At 39.1% G+C, this 15745-nt stretch overlaps 1 protein-coding gene across 13 annotated transcripts in view; it reads left to right on the top strand.

The window, feature by feature from the left end:
- Positions 1–15745, top strand: part of MOK (MOK protein kinase) — a 64931-nt gene that overhangs the window by 18238 nt on the left and 30948 nt on the right. For 6 of the 13 annotated variants that reach the window (XM_070249292.1, XM_005605463.4, XM_023628421.2 and 3 more), the window contains exon 2: positions 9737–9851. The exons of 2 other annotated variants lie outside the window; for them this stretch is intronic. Coding sequence is in view for 10 of the 11 variants with exons in the window: in XM_005605463.4 (XP_005605520.1) it covers positions 9737–9851 (115 nt within the window). In the remaining variant the exon portion in view is untranslated. Of the gene's footprint in view, positions 1–9736; positions 9852–12020; positions 12095–15745 lie in introns of all 13 variants that reach the window. 5 more of the 13 variants (XM_070249289.1, XM_023628420.2, XM_070249291.1 and 2 more) reach the window with 1 other exon arrangement.

The raw sequence follows: 15745 nt of genomic DNA, 5'->3' as shown, positions 1-15745 counted from the left end.
TAAACAGCACGCTACTGAGCAACCAATGGATCATTAAAGAAATTAAAGGAGAAGTCAAAAAATATCTGGAGACAAGTGAAAATGAAAATAGACCATACCAACTCATATGGGATGCAGCATAAGCGGTCCTAAGAGGGAAATTCATAGCAATACAGGCCTACCTTAGTAAACAAGAAAAATCTCAAATAAGCAATCTTAAAGTACACCTGACAGAATTAGAAAAAGAAGAACAAACAAAGCCCAAAATCAGCATAAGGAGAGAAATAATAAAAATTAGAGCAGAAATAAATGAAATTGAAACATCAACAACAACAAAAAAACAGTAGAAAGGATCAGTGAAACTAAGAGCTAGTTCTTTGAGAAGATGACAAAGTTGACAAACCCTTAGCCAGACTCAGTAAGAAAAAAAGAGAGAAGGCTCAAATAAATAAAATTAGAAATGAAAGAGGAAGGGCTGGCCCCGTGGCTGAGTGGTTACGTTTGCGTGCTCTGCTTCAGTGGCCAAGGATTTCACTGGTTTGGATCCTGGGTGCATACATGGCACTGCTCATCAGGCCATGCTGAGGCGGCATCCCATGTGCCACAAGTAGAAGGACCCACAACTAGAATATACAACTGTGTACTGGGGGATTTGGGGAGAAAAAGCAGAAAAAAAAAAGATTGGTAACAGTTGTTAGCTCAGGTGCCAATCTTTAAAAAAAAAAGAAAAAGAAAGAGAAATGAAAGAAGAGAAATCACAACGGATACCACAGAAGTACAAAGGATTATCAGAGAATACTATGAAAAACTATATGCCGACAAATTGGACAATCAAGAAAAAATGGATGAATTCTTAGACTCGTACAACCTCCCAAAATTGAATCAAGAAGAAATAGAGAATCTGAATAGACCGATCACAAGTAAAGAAATTGAAACAGTAATTAAAGACCTCTCCAAAAATAAAGTCCAGCACCAGATGGCTTCTCTGGAGAATTCTACCAAACATTCAAAGAAAATTTAATACCTATCCTTCTCAACCTATTCCAAAAAGTCGAAGAAGATGGAACACTTCCTAATACATTTTACAAGGCCAATATCACTCTGACCCCAAAGCCAGACAAGGACAACACAAAGAAGGAAAATTACAGGCCAATATTGCTGATGAACATAGATGCAAAAATCCTCAACAAAATATCAGCAAACCAAATACAGCATTACATTAAAAGGATCATATACCATGATCAAGTGAGATTTATACCAGGGTCTCCCGCAGGGGTGGTTCAACATCTGCAAATCAGTCAGTGTGATACACCACATTAACAAAATGATGAATAAAAACCACATGATCATCTCAATAGATGCAGAGAAAGCATTTGACAAGATCCAACATCCATTTATGATAAAAAAAAAAACTCTCAATAAAAAGGGTATAGAAGGAAATTGCCTCAACGTAATAAAGGCTGTATATGACAAACCCACAGCCAACATCATACTCAACAGGGAAAAACTGAAAGCCTTCCCTCTGAGAACAGGGACAAGACAAAGGTGTCCACTCTCACCACTCTTTTTTTTTTTTCCGAGGAAGATCAACCCTGAGCCAACTGCTGCCAATCCTCCTCTTTTTGCTGAGGAAGACTGGCTCTGAGCTAACATCCATGCCCATCCTTCTCCGCTTTACACGTGGATACCTAACACAGCATGACGTGCCAAGCAGTGCCATGTCCATACCTGGGATCCGAACCGGGGAACCCTGGGCCACCAAAGCGGAATGTGTGCACTTAACCACTGTGCCACCAGGCCGGTCCACCCATACTGTCACCACTGTTATTCAACATAGTACTGGAGGTTTTGGCCAGAGCAATTAGGCAAGAAAAAAGAAATAAAAGGTATCCAAATTGGCAAGAAAGAAGTGAAACTCTCGCTGTTTGCAGATGACATAATTTTATTAATAGAAGACCCTAAAGAATCCATTGGAAAACTACTAGAAATAATCAACAACTACAGCAAAGTTGCCAGGTATGAAATCAACTTACAAAAATCAGTTGCATTTCTATACTCTAATAATGAACTAACAGAAAGAGAACTCAAGAATACAAAACCATTTACAATCACAAGAAAAAGAATAAAATATCCAGGAATAAATTTAACCAAGGAGGTGAAAGACCTATACAATGAAACTATAAGACATTATTGAAAGAAATGATGATGACCTAAGGAAATGGAAAGATATTCCATGCACATGGATTGGAAGAATAAACATAGTTAAAATGTCCATACTACCTAAGGCAATCTACAGATTCAGTGTAATCCCAATCAGAATCCCAGTGCCATTCTTCACGGAAATAGAACAAAGAATCCTAAAATTCATATGGGGCGACCAAAGACCCCGAATAGCTAAAGCAATCCTGAAAAAAAAAGAAGAAAGCTGGAGGCATCACAATCCCTGACTTCAAATTATACTGCATAGCTGTAGTAATCAAACAGCATAGTACTGGTACAAAAACAGACACACATATCAATGGAACAGAGTTGAAAGCCCAGAAATAAAACCACACATCTACAGACAGCTAATCTTCGACATAGGAGCTAAGAACATACAAGGGAGAAAGGAAAGCCTCTTCAACAAACGGTGTTGGAAAAACTAGACAGCCACATGTGAAAGAATGAAAGTAGACCATTATCTTACACCATCCACAAAAATTAACTCAAATGGATTAACGACTTAAAGGTAAGACGTGAAACCATAAAACTCCCAGAAGAAAATATATGAAGTATATTTTTGACGTTGATCGTAGCAGCATATTTTCAAGTACCATGTCTGACCAGGCAAGAGAAACAATAGAAAAAATAAACAGATGGGACTATATCAAACTAGAAAGCTTCTGCACGGCAAAGGAAACCATCAAGACAAAAAGACAACCTAACAATTGGGAGAAGATATTTGCAATCCATGTATCTGATAAGGAGTTAATATCCAAAATATACAAAGCACTCATACATCTCAATAACAAAAAACCTAACAACCCAATTGAAAAATGGGTAAAAGATCTGAACAGACATTTCTCCAAAGAAGATACACAGATGGCCAACAGGCACATGAAAAGATGTTCAACATCATTTGCTATCAGGGAAATGCAAATCAAAACTACAATGAGATATCACCTCACTCCCGTTAGAGTGGCTATAATTAACAAGACAGGAAACAGTAAGTGTTGGAGAGGATGTAGAGAGAAGGGAGCCCTTATACACTGCTGGTGGGAGTGCAAACTGGCACAGCCACTATGGAAAACAGTATGGAGATTCCTCAAAAAGTTAAGAATAGATCTACCATATGATCCACCTGTTCTGCTGGGTTTTTTCCCAAAGAAAATGAAAACACGAATGCATAAAGATATGTACACCCCTATGTTCATCACAGCATTATTCACAATAGCCAAGAATTAGAAGCAACCTAGGTGCCCATCAAGGGAGGAATGGATAAAGAAGATGTGGCATATATACACAATGGAATACTACTCAGCCATAAGAAACGATGAAATCTGACCATTAATGACAACATGGATGGACTTTGAGGGTATTATGCTAAGTGAAATAAGTCAGAGGGAGAAATTCAGATTCTGCATGATCTCACTCATAAATAGAAGATAAAAACAATGACAACCAAACGCATAGAAACAGATTGGATTGATGGTTACCAGAGGGGAATGGGGGAGGAGGGAGGGCAAGAGGGGTGATTAGGCACATGTGTGAGGTGATGGATGGTAAGTAGTCTTTGGGTGGTGAACATGATGTAATCTACATAGAAATCAAAATATATAACGATCGATGTATACCTGAAATTCATATAGTGTTATAAACCAATGTTACCACAATAAAAAAAAAAATCAGTGAGACTTGTACACCCCTATGTTCACTGCAGCATTATTCACAATAGCCAAGACATGGAAGCAACCCAAGTGCCCATCAGCTGATGAATGGATAACGAAGATGTGGTGTATATATACAGTGGAATACTACTCAGCCATAAAAAAGACAAAATCCTCCTATTTGCAACAACATGGATGAACCTTGAGGGTATTGTGTTAAGCGAAATAAACCAGACAAAGACAAATACCATATGATTTTACTCACATGGGGAAGATAAACAAACACATGGACAAAGCAAACGGTTTAGTGTTTACCAGAGGGGAAGGGGGTTGTGGGGTGGGTATAAGGGGTAAAGGGACACATTTATATGGTCACTGAAAAATAATAATATGTAACTGAAATTTCACAATGTTATAAACTATTATGACCTCAATGAAATAAATAATATATATATACACAAAGCGTAACACAAAAAAAAGCACAGATGGAAATATAGTAAAAAGTGAGTCTCCCTTCTATCCTGTCCCCCAGCCATCTAGGTCTCCTCTCCTAAAGTCACCACTGTTGGCACTTTCTTGTGTTTCTTCTACTTCCTTCTTTGTATATATGAGCTAACATGTGTGAATGTGTGTGCTAGTTTTCATTACTGCTGTAATACAGTTGTCGCAAACTCAGTGACGTAAAAGAACACAAATTTATTATCTTACAGTTTGGAGGTCAGACGTCCAAAGTGAGTCTCACTGGGCTAAAGTTTAGTTGCTGTCAGGGCCGCATTCCTTCTGGACACTCTAGGGGAGAATTTGTTTCTGTGCCTTTTCCAGCTTCTAGAGGCCGCCTGCATTTCTTGACTTGTAGCCTCTTCTTCCATCTTGAAAGCCAGCAGTGTCATCTTCAGTCTCCCTCTGACTCTTGTCTTCTCTGCTTCCCTCTGCCACTTACAAGGACCCTGTGACTGCATTGGCCCCATCTGATAAGTCCAGGATCGTCTCCTTATTTTAAGGTCGGCTTATTAGTAGGCTTAGAAATTCCCTCTGCAGCCTAACATGTTCACAGGTTCCAGGGGTTAGGACATGGACGTTGTTGGGGACACACATTATTCTGTCTGACACCATGTGGGTACTTTTTTTTCTACAAATGTTATTTGCGTAGTTTACACACTGTTCTTTAATTTGTCTTTTTCATTTAATAATATATCTTGAAAAGTTATTCCCTGTCAGAAGCTATCGATCTCCCTTATTCTTTTTTATCTGCTATATTATATTCCTTTGTATGGCTTTTTCATCATTTATTTAACCATTTGAGTATTTCTTATGCTAGAATTTTAAATTTTTATGTAGTCGAATATATCTATCTTTTCTGAGTGACTTCTTACACTGTTATGCTTAGGAAGTCTTTTTCCTTTAATTAAAAAATTAATGTTTTGCTTAGATTAAAAAAAAATCAGTTACGTTAAATGTTAGTTTCCTAGGGCTGCCGCAGCCAATTACCACAAATTTGGTGGCGTAATACGGCAGAAGTATGTTCTCTCACAGTTCTGGAGGCTGGAAGCCTGAAATCAAGGCGTCGGCGGCTGTGCTTCCTCTCAAGGCTCGAGGGGAAGCTCCCTCCTGCCTCTTGCAGCTTCTAGAGGCCCAGGCGTCCTTGACGTATGGCTGCATCCCTCCAGTCTCTGCCTGTCTTCACACAGCCTCCTCTTCTCTATCTGTGTCTGTCTGTGGTAAAAACATATGACATGAGCTCCACCCTGTTTTTAAAATTTTAAGTGTACGTTATATATATGTAAATATGTTAAATGTAAAAATTTATATAATTTTTATGTTAAATATAAATATATGTAAATATATTAAATATATAAATATTAACATATAAATGTACAGTATTAACTATACGCATTGTTTTACAGTAGATTTCTAGAACTCTTTCATCTTGTATGACTGAAATGCTGTACCTGTTGAATAACAACTCCCCATTTCCCCTTCTCTCCAGCCTCTAGCTGCCACTGTTCTCCTTTCTCTGTGTGTCTCTTATAAGGACACTTGTCACTGGCTTTAGGGCCCACCGGGGTAGTCGAGGATGTTCTCATTTCACGATCCTTAATTATACTTGCAAAGACCTTATTTCCAAACAAGGTCACATTCACAGGTTCTAGGGGTTAGTTTGAGGACATAGCTTTTTGGGAGCCACCATTCATTCCACTGCATGTTCTCAGTGCTTTTTATCTTCCTTCCCAGAAATCATCTTTGGAAATTAATTTTTGTGAGAAGTTTTAACAATTATTTCTTTCTTTCATTGTCTTCAGGAGTTGTTGCGCATCTACATTATGCACGGCAGTTATAGGTTCCTGTTTCCTTCTGTGGCAATGACTAGAGTATGGTAGTGGTATATGGTATTTGGAATGGTGATAGCGTGGTTAAATGCTGTTTGGGGGGAAAAGTGTTTTTTCCAATTTCTACAAATATGTAATTATAAATAGGATTTTCTCATTTTGCATGCCTGAAGTTAAGATCCTTGAAAATGTATGCTGAAATTGACTATTTTGAGTAAGATTGAAAAGTGGCATTAAAATCTATATTACCTATATGTGAATATTTATGGGTGAGAATAATACCATACCACATACCCTGTCTTAGTAAAGCTGGTTAATATGTGTATTAACACTATAATGAACTGTTGGGAGAGGCAGTTTGCCGTGGGCCCTGAGTTTCCCTGTGTGTTCCTGCTGAGTGTGCCAGATTCAAGGCTTTATCCATCTTGTTGGCTGCTTGTTCAAAAAGCGCTAGGCCATTGGCCCTGGGTTCTTCTTTTGCAGAGCAATCTATTGCATGTGCTGGTGTCATCTGGGTCCACCCTGTGACCCTCACGGGACTTTGGGGCAAGGGGAACAAAGGCATACATGCAGATGTCATACACCTTGCTGTGCCATGAGTAATAAAGTTCTTTATCTTTGACCCAAGAGGCTGTCTTCTGCCAGTGTCCGTGAAACAGTAGCAGGCTAATTTAGTAACTTACAAGTAGGATAAAATCTCAAATATAAATATATGGGGAAAAATTGTGTGTAAATTGAATTTGGGTAACTAAAGTTCCTGAATGTTTATTGAGTAGCTGATTTTTAATGTGCAGTCTTACAAATATAAATTCTCAAAAGTCTATTCTATTTGTTTTATAGATTATGATATTTATATTATCAGGTATAGTAGTGAGGGTAATGCTTACTAGGTGCTGTAATGTATAAACCCCCACATCTCAGGGGCTTTACACAAGAAAAGTATTTTTCTTGTTCATGTAAAGTCCTATGTGAGCGTTCCTGGTTGGGAATCTTTCAGGGTGGCTTTTTCACCATCTTTGTCTCATGGTTCCCAAGGTCTAGGGAGTCATTTCTGTTCTGGCTATTCTTAAGGAAGGTATGAATATGGAGGATCACACATAGGAGGTTTTGTTTTTGCTTTTTTTGCTGGGAAAGATTCACCCTGAGCTAACATCTATTGCCAATTTTCCTATTTTTTTTCCCTCCCCAAAGCCCCAGTAGGTGGTTGTGTATCCTAGTTATATGTCGTTCTAGTTCTTCCGTGTGAGCCGCAGCCACAGCATGGCAACTGACAGATGGGTGGTGTGGTTCCGTGCCTGGGAAGCAAACCCTGGCTGCCGAAGCAGTGAGAGCACTGAACTTTAACCACTAGGCCATCAGGGCTAGCTCTTGTTTTTGCTTCTTTTATTTTAACTTCTGATTATGGAAAATTTCAAGCATACCAGAAGTAGAGAAAATAATATAGTGAACCCTCATGCATCCATCACCTAGTTTCAACAGTGATAAATGTTTTGCTGTTTTTCCCCCTACCACTTTTTTTTTCTGGAGTCTTTACCTTTTATTATTACTTTTTAATAAAATAATACTCTCATTATGGAAAATATTTAACTTAGAAAAAGAGACACCTGTAACCTTACCCCTCAGAGAAAGCCACTAATTGGGTGTGTGGTGTTGTCTTTAATGACATTATTTTTGAGGATCTATCCATCTGTGTCTTTCTTTTAAATATATTCAATATATCCCATTATATGAATAAACCATACTTAATTTATCCACTTCCCTGTTGGGGGGCATTTAGGTTATTAGTTTTTCTCTATTAAATAATGTTGTACTAGCATTCTCATATCATATATACTTGAGCAAGTATTTTTTACAGGATAATTTCTAGGATTGGAATTGCTGGGTCAAGGTGAATGTATGTCTTAAAGATTTAGTAGGTGTAGTGTCAAATTGCCCTCCAAAATGACTATACCAATTTATACTTTCAGCAGTAGTGAATGAGAATTATAGGAGTATTTTAAAATAAATCCCAAACATTGTGTCATTTCACCTGGAAATACTTCAGTATTTCTTGCTCATAGATAAGGACTTTTTTCATTTTTAAACTTATCGTTTCTGGGGCTGGCCCCATGGCAGAGTGGTTAAGTTTATGTGCTCCACTTCAGCGGCCTGGAGTTCACCAGTTTGGATCCTGGGTGTGGACCTATGCACTGCTCACCAAGCCATGCTGTGGCAGCATCCCACATAGAAGAAATAGAATGACCTGCAACTAGGATATACAACTATGTCCTGGGGCTTTGGGGAGAAAAAAAAAAGAGGAAGATTGGCAACAAACGTTAGCTCAGGGCCAATCTTCCTCACCAAAAAGCATACCTTAAAAAAAATAATAAATAAACTTATCATTTCTAAAAAGCATTGTCACTTCTAGAAAAAACAGTGCCTTTTTAACTATTTAGCTTTTTAGCTTAATACCTGCCTTCCTGTAATCTTGGTGCCAGGCTGAGCCATTCATTTAACTCAGAAGTCTCACAGACTGCTTTCTGTAGAGATTTTGTTAGTCTGGTTCTCCTCTTATTTGGGCTGCAGAAGCTTTTCCAACCCAGTGAGACTTTTGCTTTCTAGACTTTTCTCATTCCTTCCATTTCTGCTTGAAAAGTAGCAGTTCTCTCCTGAGCTCAGTTTTGTCTTGAAATATCTTGCTAAGGCAGTCAGTAGTCGTCAGCACGCTCCGTTATTCTGACTCTTCCCACCCCCTTCCCCAGGCCAGCAGGCTCAGCAGACACTTGGTCTGTGAAAGGCAGCAGTTACTGCAGGCAGCCTTTTATGGTTGGCCATCTGTTGTCAGGATACACCAGGCTCTCCAGCCTGCTCTCTGCCGCCTGACTGCACTTTTTAGGTTTTTGTTACCCAGAGCACCCCACTTCAAGATACTCGTTTCTGTATCTGTCATGGTTTGGTCAGGAAAACAGAAACTACTCTAGGTATTTCGAGCAGGAAGGGATTTAACATAGTGAATTAGAGGCTTATGAAACCATTGTCTGTGCTGGGGGTCATGGTGGTGGCAGCAAAGGCAAGGAAAGCTGCTGTTAGCCTTCAGGTAACCAGGAAATGCAAGAACTGCAGGCGACTGCTGTAGATCAGCTGGGCCCTCTGTAGGACCACAGAGGGTGATTTTCAGGAGGAAGTTCTGAGGCTGCTGGCACATCAGATCTGTCGGTGTGACCTGGTGCCAAAGCCCATACTAGGGCTGCTCCTGCTAGAGCAATCCCAGCTGGCCTCCGTTGCTCTTCTGCTTTCCAAATCTCGTAGGGTAGCTGAGCCTCTCATCCCGGCCAAGATTCTGGTCATGCGGTTCTCTGCTTTATGAAGATGAGCATAGACTGGGAGGAAATGATGCTCGTTGCCAACACACAACCCCACTTCTCTTAAAATGAGGGGAGCATTGAACCTTAGAAAGAAAGGAGAAACACTCCTCAATATATTGCTGTTGGATTATCTTACAGATAAAAATGTTTGCTGTCTGGAAATGAGTACAAAATATATACGTAAATAAAATTTTATTTTTATAATTGTTTTTGTTTATAGACTATAAAGCAGTTGGCAAAATAGGAGAGGGAACGTTTTCTGAAGTTATGAAGGTGCAGAGCCTGAGAGATGGAAACTACTATGCGTGTAAACAAATGAAACAGCACTTTGAAAGGTAGGCACTCAGAGACGTGTTTAAGAGTAAATAAAGTACAGGTTTAAATCAATAAGGGCAACTTAACCTTAGTGGGAAAATTGTATTCATGTAATAATATGTGAGATTTTTTTGGGCAGTGAGGATTATGGGCCAATTTTATGTTTATCATGCTGGATTTTATTCATGTCCAAGTTTACTGTCATACCAATGATTAATGGTTACAAAGTTAAATTATAAAAGTATACCTCACTTTAAATAGTCTATATGTTCCTAAAAGTTGTGTGTATGTTGGGCTTTTATAAATGAAACCTTAGTTTAAATATATTAGAGGTCCTTGTGATTTAATTAATTGTGAATCAATTAATGTATTTAAAAATAATTTCCAAATACGGTTGCAGAAATTTATCCCCTGGGAGTGATGAGTTGCCGTGTGTGGAGAGGGGAACTAGAGAGTTCTGGATTAGTCCCTTTGAGGACTGCTGTGGCTTTTTCCCTCAGAGCAGCCTCTGAGTCTTCGAGTTTGCAGGTTCTTAACATATATCACACTAAAGACTCAAAAACCAGATATGATTAGGAAACTCTATCAGAATAATGAAGTAAATGCTGGTTTTATTACAACTGTTAAACTTTTCAATTAAGAGATTTGAAGCTCAGCTATTTTTTTTAATATCAAAGGAATTGAAGTCTATAAATATCTAAAGCAAATTTTTGAGAAATGAGATCACCCTCCCCACCCACACATTGATGCAGAACCTTCTGAAATGTTTTGGGATATAAACCTTGATTTCAAACTCAATATGAAAGAATTGTTTCTCACGTCAGAAAGGAGTATAGGACAGTTAATGGTGTCAAAGAGTATGGAGAAAAGTAATTTCATCCTCATGACATCCCCACAGGACAGTTGTAATCGTTTCTCTTTTGTACATGAGGACAGGTGCTTAGAGATGTGAAATAACTTGGCAATTCTCATTCTAGGCCACTAGGTGGGCAGAGCCAGATTTGAATCCAGATTTCACTGAGCCAGAATCCTTGTTCTTCATCACCCAAAGCATGCGGTCATTTACGTGTCACTGCCAAGACTCTGAAGTTACTGGGTCTTCTGCTTTTCCTCTATTCTGTCCCTTCTTCCTCTGTATTCTGCATTCTCTGTGTTTCTTTATCTCCCCCCCCCACTCCATCTTTACCTTTAAACTGCTCAATGATAGAGAATTTGATGCACAGTGTACTGATTATCCCATATCTAAAGAGCAGACTTCCTTAAAAAGCCACCTTTGAGAAACCCACCACAAACTCAGAGTAGCTAAGAAAGGCCTTTGAGCAGCAGGATGTGATGCGTTTGCACCTTAACACAGGACCGGAATCCCTATTGGGTCCCATACTCAAATTCAGGGGTAGATGTACTTATAGACACCAGGACTTGCCAGCTGTTATTTTGGGAAAGAGCTGAACACAAAAAGTGGACTAGGGGCTGGCCCAGTGGAGCAGCAGTTAAGGGCGCACGTTCAGCTTCAGTGACCTGGGGTTCGCCATTTCAGATCCCGAGTGTGGACATGGCACTGCTTGGCAAGCCATGCTGTGGTAGGCGTCCCACATATAAAGTAGAAGAAGATGGGCACAGATGTTAGCTCAGGGCTAACCTTCCTCAAAAAAAAGAGCAAGAAAGAAAAGGTGGACTAGATGAATAGCCTTCAGACTTCAACTTCGGAGGTCGTTGCTATGTCAGAATTAATGCACAGGCATGTTCACTCTCTTGAGCCAGCCATCAAGGATGGATCACACTTAGTCACAGATGTGCGTTCAAGAAGGTAGAGATAGCTGTACCACATTTTAGAAACATTTCCCTCAAAGAAGATTAGAATGTTTTAAGGGGCAATCATTTGAGGGTCAAGGAACACTCAATTTATCTGGAGAAGTAGCTTATGTAACCTCAGTCCCTCAGGAGAATGTAGTGTTATCTAAGGGACGTGGTTTCCTAGTGGCGATGTGCATCCTGAACCACCACTACCAGGTCCCAACACACCAAAAGTGCACACCTTGTGCATCCGAGCTTTGGCTTCCTGGTCATGAGGTGCTTGAGGTCTGACCGAGGAGATGAATATAAGGTAGCTAGCAAGGAGGGGTGCACGGTAAACGTTCAATAGATGGTAGCCTTTGTTAATGTATGTGTAATCATTTGTTGTATTTCAGAAACAATTCATGCTGTTTGCCTTAACTTCAAAAATGATTAATTTGAACACATATTTTTCTTTTAAAAATTCACAGTAAGTAAAAATTTTTAAGAAAATACCACTGGATCAGTATTATTACTTTACCTTTTTTTTTTTAAAGTTTGTGGGTGGGATGATCAGCGGGCTTTAGTCTCTGTTGTATAAATCACAATTGCACATATTGGCCTTACTTAAAAGGAAGTCTGCTTACTCTGGTATTTTGTGACTGTTTGATGTACGGAGTCACTGATAGAGTCTTGAGCTTAGTTTTGACATGTATCTGCTAGGCTGTGTAATCCAAACCCAAGGGGAATTGGACTTTGGGTTTCTTCTTATGAGTTCTTATTGCTCTTGATATGTATGTTCAAAACTATAGGAGACTGTAATCCCATACTGTCGTTAATTATTTAATAATTAGTCCAACTCTGGCCCTGGGAGCTCTTTCAGGTTGGCTCTGTGTTTTTTTGGGGTTTTTTTTTAAATTTTTTTTTCTTTTTCTCCCCAAAGCCCCCCGGTACATAGTTGTATATTCTTGGTTGTGGGTCCTTCTAGTTGTGGCATGTGGGACGCTGCCTCAGCGTGGTTTGATGAGCAGTGCCGTGTCCGCGCCCAGGATTCGAACCAACGAAACACTGGGCCGCCTGCAGCGGAGTGCGCGAACTTAACCACTCGGCCACGGGGCCGGCCTCTGGCTCTGTGTTTTTTTGACATGCCCCATTCTTTTTCTTTTCTTAACAGTTCTTTACTTGTTGGCACTACAAGAATCTCTAAGTCTATCTTGTATTCTCCCTGCCCCTAGAATCTTCCATTTCTCTAAGGAGTGGTTCCTTTTATTGGAGAAACGTATTTAGAAAACAAGATCTTGGCACCAGGTGTGCTTATTGCTTCTAGAATGTCACTGCCTCTAGGCCCTCTTAGCAGACAGAGCTCATGTGTATGGACACTTAACCTGTATATACTACACATCTCTCTCTCTCTCTGGCTCTCTTCAATAATGAGTGCATTATTTGGTTATCTGTCTCTATTGAAATGATGAGTGCATCCTGATACAAACAAATGACTGAATGAATAAATAAATTTGGATGAGGGGACAGTTCTTCCTTATAGAAGAATTCCGATTAATCAATATAGAAGGAATGAGAGAAATAGGAAATCATCATTAGAATACCATAGTAATTTCTGCAGGCAAGATAAACTGATGAATGCTAAAATTAGTAGGTGAAACTTTAAAGAGAGCAGGATTTCTGCACAGCCTCAAATGATCTCCCCCCAAATATTTATTAATTACTGTGATGCTTTTAACTTATGTACACAAATTGATATTCCTTCCTCCAGTAGGTAGGGTTTAATTTCCTTCCCTTTGAGTGTGGGCTGGACTTAGTGACTTGCTTCTAAATGATAGAAAATAGAAAGGGAAAGGTAGTAACTTTACAGTGAGAAACCTGGAAGATACCACCTTAACTAAATGATTAAGATTATCACCATCAGTAATAAGACATATTCATATCACGTACCCTCTAATAGAATGGGATGGGAAGGGCATATCACCTCCATGGTATTTTTCCCCAGAGATCGATAATCTCGGTTTAATTATGAGAATACATCAGACAAGCCCAAATTGAGGGGCATTCTACAAAATCCCTGCCCAATACTTCTCAAAACGGTCAAGGTAATGAAAAACAAAGACAGACTACGGAACTGTCACAGAGTGGGGGTGACTAAGGGGACGTGACAACTTAATTACCATGTGGTATTTTTGATCCTGGAAAAGAAAAAGACAGAAATGGAAAGACTGCAGAAATCCAGGTAGTGTGTAGTTTAGTTAATAGAGTTGTACCAGCGTTAACTTCCAGTTTTGATCAATGTTGCATGAGATGTTAACATTAGGGGCAGCTGAGTGAAGGGAACTTTCTGTGCTATTCTTGAAAGTCTTCTCTTAGTTTAAAATAGTTTCAAAATAAAAAGTAGAAAACAAATCAAAACAAAAAATAACCATAGGAGATATGGAATGACTCATATTGCTCATAAGCTTCTTCCGATAAAGGTATTGCTATTATTTCTAATTTATAGGAAGAAATGACTTTATGGTTTCTTCTAGAAAGCAAGCTGGTTTTGGTGTCACCTCTAGGGGTGAGGTTGCTAATTTGTTGGATGTTTATTCACTGTAACTTGATCCACAACTTTAATGCTGTTCTTTGTTTTTGTTTTTGTTTTTTAACTGTGAAAATATTTCTAGCTTTTAGAGTTCTGGAGTATCATCATTTTTAAACAATTTATTTAATCTTACTCACTTGAAGAATAATTTTAGGTTCCTTTAAAAATCCATTTCTGCTCTACCGATCATTGTCTGAGTGAATCCTCAAAGTCACCTTGCAGAGTTGTGTGGGTGGCGTGAGAAACAAGAAGCGGGCAGAGAGGAGTCACACTGAGTCAGGCAGGCAGGAAGAGATTGGTGTTTGCAGCCTCTGACCCCACACCTCCTCAAGTTTTATTTCCACTCCTTTCCTTCTGCTTTTACTGAAATAGAACTTGATAGCTTTTGCAATGATCTTTGCCACCATGAAGTCTAGGTAAGGTAAAATAAACCAATTCATTGTGTCAGGAAGGGTACTTTCAGCTCCTGAGTCGCTCAAACCCTTAGTTTGGGGATAATGAAGTTAGTTACTTGCCCAAGGCTGCAAAATGGCCAAGTCCTTTGGATATCTTTTTTGGTATATCTTCAAATGTCCTCCCACCTATACTCACCAGAAGTATACATTTAATAAGAGGCTCTTTTTTTGCTATGATAGTATTCTGTATTTTTATAGAAATGATTATAAAGAAATGGAATGAGTCTCTTTAAAAAAAAAAATCCCTAGTCTTAATATTTGTAGAATCTCTCTGTGCCCTGAAGCAATAAGGTTAACACGTGTGCTAATCTTAGCATGTGGTTGCTAGCTGGACTCTGAATGTAGAACTAACAACTCTTCCACTTTTAGTTCTATGACCTTGGACAATTCCTTAATCTCTTGTGCCTCAGTTTCTTTATTTATACAATGGGGATAACCACAGTATCTACCTCATATGATTGTTATGAGGGTTAAATTAGATAATTTGGGTAAAAGCACTTAGCCCAGTGCTGGCTCACAGTAATATATGAACTTGCCAATAACAAATTGTGCAAGGTATTAGGGTTTGAACACTATTTTCAAAATGAAAGTGAGATAATAGCAACAATAATAATGAAGATTACAGTAGTTGTTCAGTAGGCGTCTGGTGCCGTGCCCACTGTAGATGAATTATGTACGTGTATCGTTTCATCCTCACTGCAGCCCCGGGAGCAAGATGCTGTAGTTGCCTTCTTTCGGTGTAGGGAACCGCAGTTGAGAAAAATGACTTCCCTAACCTGCCCAGTATCACCTGGCTGGCAAGCGTGGAACCCAAGTCTGTAAAGGTCCAGAGCCTGTGTTCTTTCCAGCGTTCTTCACTGCTGCAGAATGTAATGCAGCCATCTTGACTTGGTAGACAATTTTTCTCAAGTCACATCACTAAATGATCCTCAAATTACTTTGCAAAAGTAAGGTCTTCTTTGTAAAGTTATAAATAAAAGCAAAGGCAAGAAATTCATGAGTCACTCTAAAAGCGCTTTTCTTAAAAAGAATATAATTATAGAAATTTCAAACATGTACAAAGTAAACAGAATGGTATAATGAGCCCCAGGTACCC

This window comes from Equus caballus, chromosome 24, assembly GCF_041296265.1.
Source record: "Equus caballus isolate H_3958 breed thoroughbred chromosome 24, TB-T2T, whole genome shotgun sequence".
Lineage (NCBI taxonomy): Eukaryota > Metazoa > Chordata > Mammalia > Perissodactyla > Equidae > Equus > Equus caballus.
Note: the sequence above shows the minus strand (reverse complement) of the source record. Positions and strands in the feature narration are given on the sequence as shown.